General features: G+C 39.5%; 1 protein-coding gene across 1 annotated transcript in view; it reads left to right on the top strand.

The window, feature by feature from the left end:
- LOC134464129 (alpha-2-macroglobulin-like protein 1) overlaps positions 1–15,000 on the top strand; it is a 68,787-nt gene that overhangs the window by 1,332 nt on the left and 52,455 nt on the right. Inside the window, exons 2-5 of the mRNA XM_063217589.1 lie at positions 5,169–5,331; positions 10,184–10,236; positions 11,037–11,057; positions 11,961–12,126. Of these exons, the coding sequence (XP_063073659.1) occupies positions 5,169–5,331; positions 10,184–10,236; positions 11,037–11,057; positions 11,961–12,126 (403 nt within the window). The remainder of the gene's footprint in view (positions 1–5,168; positions 5,332–10,183; positions 10,237–11,036; positions 11,058–11,960; positions 12,127–15,000) is intronic.

Below are 15,000 nucleotides of genomic sequence, written 5' to 3'. Positions count from 1 at the left end.
TTTTTTCCCACATAAAGCAAACGACAAAGTTATGTCAATAATAAATACTAGGGGTGGGCATAGATTAATTTTTTTAATCTAGATTAATCTCACTGTAATTATGAAATTAATCTAGATTAATCTAGATTAATCTATAGGGTCATTCCACGCCAAATCTCCGAATCATCCCGCACGACCATCTCAGATTTGGCAGAAAAAAATCAAGGAGGTTCACAAACGTCCCAATAGGAAAAGTGCAAAATTATAGCTCTCAACTCCTTATAGTTTTGTCATTATTTTTGTTGTTGTCAGGTACCCCCCTGACTCGTTTTGAACAGAGCTCTCAGAGAGCCCACTTTCAGATTGCCGTATCTAAAAAACTGCTTTAAGTAGGTCCTTACAAATTTCAAGGGGTAACATTTGGAACATGTACTTGTGAAATGAGGATTTTCACGCATCCTCTTGTCATTTACCACTGTTTTCTGACGGCTTGAACTTGCTTGAAAAATTCTCACCTTTGAATCTGTGGGCATCTTTGAAGGACTGCGGTAAGCGCTGTTTTAAAGACAGAGGTTTGATATGGACAGTGTATGTTTCCAACCATTCTGTGCATGTTATGTTGAAAGACTGATCTTCTGCGACGAACAATTTAGAAAATATGAAGTCTTTAAAATGGAAAAACTGAAACTTGGTGCCATCTTTGTCATGTTATTAAAAAAAAATGTCACGACTGACCACCATATTATCAACAGTTTTGGAAAGATTAGATGTCTGTTCTTAACATATCCAAAAACTGTGATGGTATTCTGCCTCATTTGGTCACAATGATTTTTCAAAAACCCACTGTTGTGTGACTTCCACAGCTCCTATGAAAAATTGATATTAGTGGCATCTTCGCCATGTTATACAAAAGAAATGACAGAACTCACCACTATGACATTCACAGTTTTAGAAAGACTCAATGTCTGTTTTTAACATATCCAAAAACTGGGGTGGTGCTCTGTCTCATTTTTTAAAAATGGACTTTTAAAAACCACTGTGTGACATCTGCAGCTTGCTGCTCTAATGAGGTGGGGCCCCTGCTCTGATCTTTGCTGGCTACATGGGGGCCCTATCTACCAGTATTTGCCATGAGGCCCTATGTGCAATTGTTCCGCCACTGTGAATGACTTGAGCAATTTGAGTCAGACATTTTTGATACAAGATATTTGACTTGAGCATTTTCGACACTCTCAATATAATACGGCAAAAAAGTAAAAGTGGCTGTTGACAGAGGGGTTTTTTTTCCCAGCTTTTTCAGTAACTACATTTCAGTAAATCAAAGGTTATAGATGTGTATAAACTTCTTCTTTAGGCACTGAAAACCGAATACCGGAATAAAGTTATGAAATGTTGAATCAATGAAACATCCCCGTAGATCTTAAAACAAGTACATCCTGACTATCCTCACATCTCGTTGCTTTTTATTACGAAATATAACAATCTTTAAAATCTTGTTTACAACTTTGATGCAGTTCTAACACCTGCAGTGGATTATTTTGGATTGTTTATGAAATATTACCTTTTATCATGTGATTATTCTTCTTACATTTGATTTGTGTTTCACTCCATGTATACAGTACAAGTATGTGCATTTATGCATACTTATCAAGGTTAATGTAGAACAACAAACATTAATGCATGCATTGTTCAGCTCTGTGACAGAGCTGATCCTTGATGAACATTCAGTTAGTATTGCGGTGGTCTAGTACCATGCTCAGTACCATGAGGGTAGCTCAGTCATGGTGATTGGAGGGGCAGGACAGCTGTTTAGTCAGGTTACCTCCTTACGAACAGTCTCCTCCTTGTGTATCATCACTGTTTTTTTCTCTTCTCCATGATAATAGAAGTGTCCCACCCCCCCCAAAAAAACCACGACAAAGGTGACCTCTTCATAGAACTTGGCCCCGCCCCAGTCCTAACCACGACCGAGGAACCTAGCGCATTGTATTGGTACATGGCAAAGGTCTATGTGTTCAATCATTTGATATGCACCCCTACTAATAGAGTCAAGGTGCAGATGTGATAAGAAGTTTGAAATGTGTTGAATTAAAACATGACAATATCTTTACAGCTAAAAGAAATTTGTATAAAAAAACAGAGTAATGCAATCGTAATGCGTAATGCAATCATCAATGAAGTTCAGCAAACATCCTGCATCAAGACTATGTGTTAACAATGCTACTTTACAAAATCAGAATGATTGAATTAATGTATCACTACTGCAATTAAAGACTTACTTCACGGTATAATAGCAAAATGTTAACTCCTACAGTGTTGAGGTTTAAACACATGGCCATAACCTTTAATTCACGGACATTTAGTTACCAAAAAATGTAGTTACCTAAAAGCTAAAAGAAAAAGATAATAAATAATAATGGTATATAAATCACTCAACTGTTTCTTGACTGTGCTTCAAAAATACTCAAGTCACATTTCTTGTATCAAAAATGCCCAAGTCAAACTGCCTGTCATTCACAGTGTCAGCCCAAATAGATTGGCACCCAAAAGTCTGCAAAGGTCATGATTATGGCCCCTACCACAAATTCAGGAGGGCCCTGGACAAATGCCCTGCTTGTCCCCTTATAGCTCCGCCCCTGGTAATTCATGTGACTTAGGCATTTTCACAGGAGCTGCTGATGTAACAGCAAAGGGGTTTTTCAAGAGTCATTACAAGACATTGATGCAAAACACCATCCCAGTTTTTGGATATGTTACAAACAGACATCCTATCTTTCCAAAACTGTTCAGTTCATTGTGGTGATTGCTGTCATTGTTTTGGTATAGCGTGGCAAAGTTGCCCCCCAATATCAGGTTTTCATAGGAGCAGTGGAAGTCACACAACAGTGGGTTTTTAAAAAATCACTGTGACCAAATGAGGCAGAATACCATCCCAGTTTTTGAATATGTTAAGAACAGACATCTAATCTTTACAAAACTGTTGATAATATGGTGGTGAGTCGTGACATTTTTTTTTAATAACGTGGCAAAGATGGCACCAAGTTTCTGTTTTTCCATTTTAAAGACTTCATATCTTCTAAACTGTTCATCGCAGAAGATCAGTCTTTCAACACAACATGCACAGAATGGTTGGGAACATACATTGTCCATATCAAACCTCTGTCTTTAAATCTGCACTTACCACAGTCCTTCAAAGATGCCCACAAATTCAAAGGTGAGAATTTTTCAAGCAACTTAAAGCCCCCAGAAAACGGTGGTAAATGACAAGAGGATGTGTGAAAATCCTCATTGCACAAGTACATGTTCCAAACTTTACCCCTTGAAATTCATAAGGACCTACTTAAGGTAATATTTTAGATACAACACTCTGAAAGTGGGCTCTCTGAGAAGTCTGTCCCAAACGAGTCAGGGGGGTACCTGACAAAAACATTTTTAATGACAAAACTATGAGGAGTTGAGAGCTATAATTTTGCACTTTTCCTATTGGGACGTTTGTGAACCTCCTTGATTTTTTTCTGCCAAATCTGAGATGGTCGTGCGGGATGATTCGGAGATTTGGCGTGGAATGACCCTATATCAAAATGGCTCATTCAGAATAGGCACGCTAGCGAAATAATGACGAAAAAAAACCTAGCGGGTTTCTTAAGATGGCGCATTAGAGAAGAGCTCATCTCTTTTTTCCAAAATGCATCTCATCATCAAAAAAATGATTGATATTTGGTGATGAAAAAAAATCACTGCAATATTTGAAAAGTGTTTCGAATATGTTAGGAAGCATTTACAGTCATAATATACTGACATTTCAAAATGAACAGTGCTATAAATTGTAGAGGCAAATACAGATAAAACTATCAAACATTTAGACTATTTAAACAAAATGATCTCAACAATTCAGCATTTCTAATGGGCAGAGAGAGAGAGAGAGAGAGAGAGAGAGAGAGAGAGAGAGAGAGAGAGAGAGAGAGAGAGAGAGAGAGAGAGAGAGAGAGAGAATGAATCTGCCACTGACTGTTAAAAAGGGCAGCGGCTCCTTTAGAGAGGGAGGAGCTGCGCAGCAGATACAGCAAAGTCAGAGTCAGGCTACTAGATTTCTAGAGCTAGTTCTAGACCCTAAAGCACTGGCCCACATATCGATTTGGCCTAATCCTGACAGTTGTTCTCTGCGTCAGAATGCCAGCGGTGTTACAACTCCAAATGAATTCAGTTTGCAAAAAAAAAAGTCAAGCGCGACGACCGCGAGGTGTATTACCGTCTGACATGAGTCGCAAATGCGCGATCATAACACAAACATTCAGCGAGAGTAGATAGCCTATTGACAGTTTCAGTTTGACAATCTTCAAAATGTATATCACACGGAATGTTTTGCAATTATGGCACAGGCAAGATTTTTGGAACAGGACTGTTGTTTGTGTTCCATGCAATGCGTGAGGAAATGTAGGCTATGTCGGGCTGGTACACAATAATGTCTGCTTCACCTCAAACAATAACGTCTCTCTAGTATACCACTTATGAAAAAGCACTAAAACAACACCTACCACGGCAGAGAGATTAATGTTTCCAACATGCAAACACTGTTCATATTTAGTAGGTCTGCTGAGCAACAGTGGGGAGGCGAAGCGACTGGAGGGCAGTCTGAAAGCGTCTGTCAATCGAACGCTATGGTGAAGCGCATCCCCAAACCCCAAAATCCATATTTTGAGAATAGATTAACGTGCGACATTTTCTTTGTCGGGCGATAAGAGTCTCACATTATCGCAGCACGTTAACGTCGATAACGGCCCACCACTAATAAATACACAATAGAAGTTGATAGACAAGTGTTTCTGTTGTTATGGCTGAGTAGCCAATGACTGCACTGTGTGATAACTGATTAGCCAATAAGTGCACTGTGTGACAGCTGACTAGCCAATGACTGCACCGTGTGATACCGGATTAGCCTATGACTGCACTGTGCGATAACTGATTAGCCAATGACTACCGCGTGCAATGCCTGATTAGCCAATGATTTGTTGCTCTGGCCGATTAGCAAATGAGTGTATGTGATTTCCGACGATACACAGTACTGTACACTGGACTTTGATTAGCCATTGTATTGTATTGTAGTGTGCGATATTGTATTGTATTGTATCGTATCGTATCGTATCGTATCGTATTGTGCAATATTGTATTGTTTGCTCTGTTCTCCGCAGGCCCCAGTGGTCCACGTGGACTCTCTGCAGAGTATCAGAGCGGAGGTGCAAGGCCGGACACATAACTGGACGAGAGCGAGTCGCATCAAGTTCACACCAAAAGATTCCCAAGCCGCCATCTTCATCCAAACAGACAAGCCCATATACAGCCCAGGACAAACAGGTACAGACAAGTCCTACAGCCCATATACAGACATGTAGGAACATGGAACATGTTGGAACATGTGTGTGTACTTGTTATTTACTCTTTTAAAAACAAAAAAACAAACAAACAAACTAACTAACTAACCCCTCTTTGCAACTGCACTTGTTGTTCTGTATATCTCCCGTGCACTTTGTATTGGCTTGATTATGTCCACTTTTGAAAGTCGCTTTGGTTATAAAGCGTCTGCCAAATGCAATGTAATGCAATGTAATGGAGCAGCAGGAATTTGCCGTGGGACCAATGGGCTGTTGGACCAATGGGCCTAAAAATGAATGTTAAAAGTCTTAGTGATGTGGGATCAATGGGCTGTGGGCACATAGACGCACTCCCGGTACTCCATATGCAGCCCAGGTCAAACAGGTAACGTAGGGGTGACCAGTCCATAGGCAGCCAAGGCCAAACAGGTAACGTAGGGGTGAGTTATTAGTTAGCCCAAGACAAACAGGTTGGCTACCGTGGGAATGAGTTGGGGCGTAACCAAAGAAACTCGACAGAAGAACAATCTCTTGGGGGAAAAGACATTGGCCACGGTGTAGTACGGGGGCGTTGCCTGAGGACACGAGTGGATGGAAAATTAACTCCTTGCGCATGGTAATTGGTCAGTGGGTGCGATGGATACAATTTCCGTACTCCCTTGTGCATGGTCAGTGGGGGCGACACCATGATGGATAATTTGTGGCCACATTAACGGCAGCTGTTGGTCAGCAGTAATTGCTGGGGGTAATTAAGGACAGCTGACAAACCTTCACGCTGTCCTATGACCTGTTCCACACTCCGACCCTCGCGGAAGTGTCATTGTAGTCAGCCTGCCATCAGCAGCTAAGGTGCTTAAATAAACTTTTGATGGCATTTTTTGTTAAAAGTTGGCAACCATGCCAGAAGTTATCAGCATGGGCTAAGGTTTCAGAATCACCTGGTTGCCAACATGGCACTTGACCTTTAAGTTCAAATCTGAAGGTCAAAAGGTCAAACACGGTCAAATAACAGTATTATTTAGTTTAAAAAGTTGTTAAAAGTGGGAAACCATGCCAGAAGATATCAGCATGGATTAAGGATTCAGAATCAACTTCTTGCCAACAGTGAACTTGACCTTTAGGGTCAAATGTGAAGGCCAAAAGGTCAAAAACAGGGTATTTCCTTGCTAGTCCTTTTTGGGAACTGTATATTCATGGAATTCTTTTTCAAAAGTTGGCAACCATGCCAGACATTATCAGCATGGGCTAAGGTTTCAGAATCACCTGGTTGCCAACTTGGAACTTGACCTTTAGGGTCAAATATGAAGGTCAAAAGGTCAACCACGGTCAAATAACAGTGTTATTTAGTTAAAAATTGTTAAAAAGATGTTGAAAGTGGGCAACCATGCCAGAAGTCATCAGCATGGACTAAGGATTCAGAATCAACTTGTTGTCAACACGGAACTTGACCTTTAGGGTCAAATTTGAAGGTCAAAAGGTCAAAACCTATGTATTTTAAGGTTAGACTTTTTGGAGGACTGTGTTCATGGAAATCTTTTTCAAAAGTTGGTAACTATGCTAGAAGTTATCAGCATGGACTAAGGTTTCAGAATCACCTGGTTGCCAACCTGGAACTTGACCTTTAAGGTCGAATCTGAAGGTCAAAAACAATGTATTTTCTGGTTTGCCTGTTTTGGTGATCTTTAGATTCATGGAATTCTTGTTTTCAAAACTTGGCAACCATGCTAGAAGTTATCAGCATGGACTTAAGTTTCAGAATCGCCTGGTTACCATATATAACTTGACCTCTAAGGTCAAATTTGAAGGTCAAAAAGTCAACCGAGTTCAATACAAAAAACGTTTTTTGATGATGTGCTTTCATAAAATACAAGTTGTTTGCATGGTACTGTATATTGAATAATTAGTAGGCCTATAATTTGATATGATTCGATTTGACTTATCATGGTGGGGCTCTGGCCTGTCATCCTTAGACATTCATCATAGCTCATTAGCATAAAATTAACTTAAACTTGTATTTTCACTCTGGTCATCTAAATTACTTTATTCATCTTTGTGAAGCACATTAAGCTGCTGGTATGAAATGGGATATGCCTTGGCTCACCAGTGAATTTGCTTTGCCCCATCAATTCGCAGGCTTTCCATAGAAAAAATAATGACTTCTGTTATTTCTAATGTGTTTCAAATGGTTATAGCAATGAGGGATACTTGCTGATTTGTCATATCATGGTTAGGAAATTAAACCTACAGTAAGAGTAGATCAAGTTTTGCACACTTTTTGTTGATGTTCTCATAACTACTGTAGAATGTTCTGCTGAGTTTTTGTGTCATCTGTCCAAAGCAACATGCTTATCTTTGGGTATTGATCGGTCTAGACATGACTTTTTTCAGAAAGACAAAAAGGCAATTGATATGTTACCACCAAGTGATGCATATGGATTGCATCTTGCATAAGCAAATCAGCAGGCAAATGTATGGCTGCAGTCTGACAAAGTACATATTAACAAAGACACTGAGGAGGCAGGTGGTTGGAAAGTTGTAGACCAACACTTGATGGCTGTGTGGCAAAGGAAACCTCCAGTTCCACATAGTAGCTTAGGACTGATCATTTGTGGTTGTAGAGCCAAGTGGACAATACATGCCTGCAGTTGCCTGAGGAATGGACAGCCCTGTATACCTGCATGTGATTAAAATGTAGAATGTTTAAACGCCGTAGGGATAGAACATGATCTGGATGACACAACCTTTTTGTAATAACAGCAACAATAGCTCCTTCAAATACATAAATATTCAGTATGTACTGACATCACATTTGAATTTTAATTATCGTTTTAATTATTATTGAAGTAAAGAAACAATATGATGAATTGCATTCTTGTTATTGACCATTTGCAATAATCACTTTCATTCATACCCTAATAATAAAGACTATAAATATATAAATAAAAAAAGAAAAACTTCTAAATATACAGTCCCCTAAAGTATTGGAACAGAAAGGCAAATTTCCTTGTTTATGTTGTTCACTGAAGACTTGGGTTTAAAGGGGCTCTAAGTAGGATTAAAAGGTTCATTAATCACTGTTCAGAGTCATCTGATACTTATTTGAGTCATTAGTAGGTGAAGGGTGACTCTCGCGACCACTTAAACAGTCCACTGTCAGAAAACCCCAAATGCAGCTTTTGACAGCGCTGTCCGCTTCGGGAGAAAACAGTGTTTTATTTTCTTTAATATTATTTGTTCCAATACTTTCACTCACCTAAAATGATTTAAATAATAAGAATTATCTCCTCCAGGTACTAATTATTTAATACATCATGCAAACGACATGTATTTTATGAAAGCACATCACAAAAACCCAAACCATTTTATTATTATTTTTTACCTCAGTTGACCTTTTGACCTTCAAATTTGACCTTAAATGGTCAAGTTCTATGCTGGCAACCATGGACAATGAAACCTTTGTCCATGCTGATAACTTCTAGCATGATTGTCAACTTTTGAAAAAGAATTCCATGGATATGAAGCCCTCCCCCTAAAAGGCAAACTAGAGAATGCATTGTTTTTGACATTCAAATTTGACCTTAAAAGTCAAGTTCCATGTTGGCAACCAGGTGATTCTGAAACCTTAGTCCATGCTGATAACATCTAGCATGGTTGCTGACATTTGAAAAATAATTCCATGAATATACAGTTCCCAAAATAGACTAACCAGAAAATACATTGTTTTTGACCTTTTGACCTTCAAATTTGACCCTAAAGGTCAAGTTCCGTGTTGGCAAGAGGTTGATTCTGAATCTTTAGTCCATGCTGATGACCTCTGGCATGGTTGCCCACTTTTAACATCATTTTAACATTTTTAAACTAAATAACACTGTTATTTGACCGTGGTTGACCTTTTGACCTTCATATTTGACCTTAAAGGTCAAGTTCCATGTTGGCAACCAGGTGATTCTGAAACCTTAGCCCATGCTGATAACTTCTGGCATGGTTGCCAACTTTTAACAGAAAATGCCATCAAACATTTATTTTAGGGTCTTGGCAGGCTGACTGCTTCTCTGATGCTTCCAATACTGACCGTAGAAGAAGAATAAAATTTCCGTACTCCCCTCGCCATCATTTCGTACTACGCTGTTATGACGTGAGTACGCCCTCTACGTACGTGAGTCTCAAGCCTCTTTGGGCGTAATACAAGTCCATATGCAGCCCAGGCCAAACAGGTATCGTAGGGGTGAGTTACCAAGTCCACATACAGCCCAGGCCAAACAGGTATTGTGAATTACTCCACCCTGGATGTAGTGACTACACTGCAAAAAAAAAAATCTTAGCTTAGCTTCAATTAAAACATCTAGTCAATCTTCATTTGAGTAAAACTCACCTAATAACTAGTACCTTTGAACAAGAACTTAGAACTAGAACCTGGACTATTTAGAATTGTTTCGAGGCATTTGTTCATGGGGGAAGTTGTTTTTTCTTGGTGAGATTTTTTTTTACTTTACAGTATTTGTCTCCAATGTGACTTGAGTTATAACATTTCATCACGTGACTCCACTCTGACTGACTTATAATATTCGATCACATCACTCCAGTGCAGTGTTGCCAGATTGGGTGGGTGCCCGCCCAATTGGGCTACTTGGGATGAGCGTCGGCGGGCAAAAATGGGAAAAATTGGCCATTTGGCGTTTTTTTTTAAGCCGTTTTGGGCCCATAGAAGTCAATGTAATTTGTTGAATTTGGGCGGAATTTAGCGCATTTTGGCGGTTTTTGAGAGCATTTTGGGCGGGATTTGGTCAGACACATCTGGCAACACTGTTCCAGTGTAACTCCCTTGTCTCCTTCAGTGCATTTCAGACTGGTTACCATGGATACCAACTTCATTGCCCTTCAGCAGACGGTGAGTGGTGCATGCAAGATTACAGTATGAGATTACGAGATTACGGATTACATTGTTGGGAATGAGTCTTTCAAAATGAAACTTATTATTATTGTTTTATTGTACTTATTATTATTTTATCGCAACGTATTATTATTGTATTATTGTTATTTCCCATCCCACGATATGATACGATACGATACGATTAGACTTTATTGTCAGCTTTCACTGAAATTCATTTTGCGTCCCTGAGCAACTATCGTTTTAGACAGGACATACACATAGCATCACATCACAAGACTATTGCACAACGGACAAAAAACAGAGGACACAGGCCTATATACAGACGTACATGCATACATTACATTACATACAACGCACATAGCTTGAAGATGACAGCGGGCTACTGTGTTTCCCCCTAAGGCACCTCCGATGGTGCCACTGGGGTAGCTGCAGGGTCATCAGCAGGGGGCCACCCTTCATTATCCTGATTACCATCTACTCTCAAATCTCTTCGAGACTTGGTCTAACCAAGAGCATAACAATTAACATTTCCTAAACGGCATTTCCCAAATGGCCTCCCTTGGTTTGCTAATGATTGTTTGCTTCCCAACAATGTGGGAGACGTTCCCGTATTTGCGGGATCTCAGAAAGTACTTGCATTGCTCTTGACCTGACTGGTAGCAACGCTGAAGCTGTTGCGTCACTAGGAGGGCACTGCCTGGCTAACCCTTCATTGATGTGCCGGTCCATTTTTCACACATTGAGAGAATTCATTATTTAATCATTTTGTAATCAACCTCTGCTCTATTTTTCCACAGTACCAGCGAGTTTCACTTCAGGTACAGTATGTCTGTAACCATATTTGAGCATCCTTGGTCCCTTCCTCATGTCTACATGTTTACAGTTTTCTCGATTGTTTCCACACATTTTCTGGTACTACACAGTACACACACAATTATGAAAACACCTCACCAATTTCCCAACTCCCCTAACCAATGTCACTGAGCTATAAGCACAATTCCTTCTTTGGATGAATGAATGTCTTTATTGTTATTGTACATGTACAACTAAATTAGTAAGGTGAAGAGGCTCCCGGTGCTTAAAAAAAAAAGTTTAAAAAAAAAAACTGTATAAAAAATGATATATATAATTATAAAAATTGAGTGTGCAGATGGCTTTTGGATAAAAAAAACTGTCTTTTAGTCTGTTGGTTCTTGCACACAGAGCCCTGTAGCGTCTGCCTGATGGCAGCAGCTCAAACAGTTTATGTGCAGTGTGGCATGGGTCTCTGATTAAATTTGTTTGGCTTTCTTGAGACAGCGGCAGAACAACTCAAAAGTGTAGTCTAGTGTAGTGTAAGGTACTTGCGTGCAGTGTAGTGTAGTGTAGTGTAGTGTAGTGTACTTAAGTGTAATGTAATGTAATATAATGTAGTGTAAAATAATGAAATTGCAATATAGTGCAGTGTAGTGCAGTCTAGTCTAGTGTAGTCTAGAGTATTGTAAGCTGCTGAAGTGTATAATATAAAGGGTGTGCAGACTTATTAGCAATGTTAGCAACATTATTAGCAATGATGAAGTTTTCTCTCCATATCGTCCATTGTCTTAATATTTTCCAGTGACACCAATCTGTATGAACAAGGAAATCAATTGGATTTAAGCATTCCAAGTCATGCACGCTGTAGTGTAGTATGTGTGTGTGTGTGTAATGTCTTGAGTGTTGCATGTGTTTTTGCGCCACAGGACCATCGCCGTAACTCCATTGGCCAATGGCTGAACGTGACGTCCGAGAGGAGTGTGGTGACGCTATCCCACCAGCTGAACCCAGAGGCTCCTCAGGGGACCTACAGCCTGACGGTCAACACACACACACAGGACAAGACACACACCTTCCAGGTCAAGAAATATGGTAAGACACACACACACACACACACACACACACACACACACACACACACACACACACACACACACACACACACACACACACACACACACACACACAGCACCAGGAGAAGACACACACCTTCCAGGTCAAGAAATATGGTAAGACACACACACACACAGCACCAGGACAAGACACACACACACACACACACACACACACACACACACACACACACACACACACACACACACACACACACACACACACACACACACACACACACACACACACACACACACAGCACCAGGACAAGACACACACACAGCACCAGGAGAAGACACACTCCTTTCAGGTCAATAAATATGGTAAGACACACACACAGCACCAGGACAAGACATACACTGTAAAAAATGCCTGTTGAAATTACGGCAAAAAACTGTCAAATTGCAACAGTCAGTGACCGTAAAATGTAAAACAGTTTATCTCTGTACTAAATATGGCAAGCCACTATTTAGTCAAAAAGCGCTACATAACTTTATTTTTGACAGGTGTCATATGTAGAAAATACTGGACTGTTCTCTGTAAACGAAGATATTGGAAAATACCGTTAAGTGAGATGAAGTAGTCAAGAAACGGTTCATAACTTTATTTTTCACTGGTGTCAATATGTAGAAAATACTGAACTGTTCACTGAAAAGAAAATATTGGAAAATACCGTTAAGTGAAGATGAAGTAGTCAAGAAACGGTACATGACTTTATTTTTCACTGGTGTACACATATGTACACAGCAAATTTGCCAGAGTTTGATTGATCAGAGTTAGACTGATGTTCAGCCAAAATCTAAACATCAAGAGTTGCAGCAACACTACAGAGTGTTTGACTCCTCTGGATCCGAGTTGTTGAGCTAAGAGAGCTAGAGAGTTAATGTTTAACTCCCTTGAGAGTTATGAAAAACATGCCTCCCCAATTTTCAAATGTTTTGGCAACATGAGCAGCCATTTTTGTTGAGTCCCCTATAAGTGAACCAAACTCAATCCTCTGTTAGTTAGCCAAATTGTGAACCAACAGACAAAGAACTCTGTTCTGCTTTTCTTCACATTGTGCCCTCACCTGGCCGGCCCGGCTAGCAGGTCACGTTGTAAGGGTGGCTGCATGGTGGCTTGCTAACTAGCTTGTTTGTTAGCTTGCTTGCCCCGCTAGCTTTGGCCTTCATTTTCCTTAAGGTTATTTTCAGGCCTTTTTTAAATAAAGAATGGATTTGCATACCCTTCATTGATGATACTAGACTGGTCCACCTGCCTGCACTAGACAATCTGGCAATTGGGCATTTATTTAGGTATCTAATTAAGTTGATGTTTATTGGACTCCAATGAGTAGAATCAGTCTAATCAGTTGTCTGTGATTGCAACTCTATAATTGGACTCACCTAAGTATAATCAGTCCAATCAGTTGTCTGATTGTAACTCTATAATTGAACTCACCTGAATATAATCAGTCCAATCAGTTGTCTGATTGTAACTCTATAATTGAACTCACCTGAATATAATCTGTCCAATCTGTTCTGGCAACCACTGCTGCCATAATTTTACCGTAAAATGTAAAAAAAAAAAAAAAAAAAACGTTATTTATTTAACGGTAGGCTTTGGCAACCACTGCTGCCATAATTTTACCGTAAAATGTAAAAAAAAATACCGTTATTTATTTAACGGTAGGCTTTGGCAACCACTGCTGCCATAATCTTACCGTAAAATGTAAAAAGGAAATATACCGTTATTTGTTTAAAGGTAGACTTTGGCAACCACTGCTGCCAGCAATTTTCCGTAAAAACAACAGTTCTTTTTTTACTGTGTATGGTAAGACACACACACACACACCTTCCAAGTCAAGAAATATGGTAATACACAAACCTTCCAAGTCAAGAAATATGGTAAGACACACAGTTTCTTGGTTAAAAAACAAAAACAAAAAACCCTGATAAGACACAAACCTTCCATCCAGGTCATAAATATGGAAAGCCCTTCCAGGTCAAGAAATATGGTAAGACCTTCTAGGTTAACCCTGATAAGACACAAACCTTCCATCCAGGTCAGAAATATGGTAAGACCTTCCAGGTCAAAGAAATGTGGTAAGACCCTCCAGGTCAAGAAATGTGGTAAGACCTTCCAGGTCAGAACACACTAAAGTAAGACCTAATAACTCTTCTCCTCTTGTTCCCGTGTTGTGTGTGACCATATAACTCCTCTCCTCTTATTCCACTGTTTGATGTGACCATATAATTCTTCTTCTTTCGTTCCAGTGCTGCCCACGTTTGATGTGACAGAGTAGCCTAACTTTTCTCTTGAAGAGAAGTAACGCTGAAGTGCTCAGGAATTGTTGAAAAAATCTTGAAGGTGCTCTTTGGTGTGAGGGAAAAAAACAATGTCATATCAAAAAGGGAATCCAAGGCACTCTTCTTGTGAAAGAATATTTAAAAGCCTTTATTTAAAGGGACACTGTGTGAGATATTAAGTTGTTTATTTCCAGAATTCATGCTGCCCATTCACTAATGTTACCTTTTTCATGAATACTTACCACCAGCATCAAATTCTAAGTATTCATTATGACTGGAAAAATTGCACTTTTCATACATGAAAAGGGGAATCTTCTCCATGGTCCGCCATTTTGAATTTCCAAAAATAGCCATTTTTAGATACAAAAATGACTGTACGTGGAACATACTAGAACATATTTGTTTAATACTTTGTAAACTTTCATTTAAAGATCGAATTTGGCAATAGGCAGCCCAGTTTCAATGAGCAGCATAGTGGCAGTACCTTTTTTGACCATTTCCTGCACAGTGTCCTTTTAAACATGGCTTATTAAGTTAAAGACATGAGTTCAGAGACCCACGTGTA

The sequence above is a fragment of the Engraulis encrasicolus genome, chromosome 15, assembly GCF_034702125.1.
Source record: "Engraulis encrasicolus isolate BLACKSEA-1 chromosome 15, IST_EnEncr_1.0, whole genome shotgun sequence".
In the NCBI taxonomy this organism is placed as follows: domain Eukaryota; kingdom Metazoa; phylum Chordata; class Actinopteri; order Clupeiformes; family Engraulidae; genus Engraulis; species Engraulis encrasicolus.
Note: the sequence above shows the minus strand (reverse complement) of the source record. Positions and strands in the feature narration are given on the sequence as shown.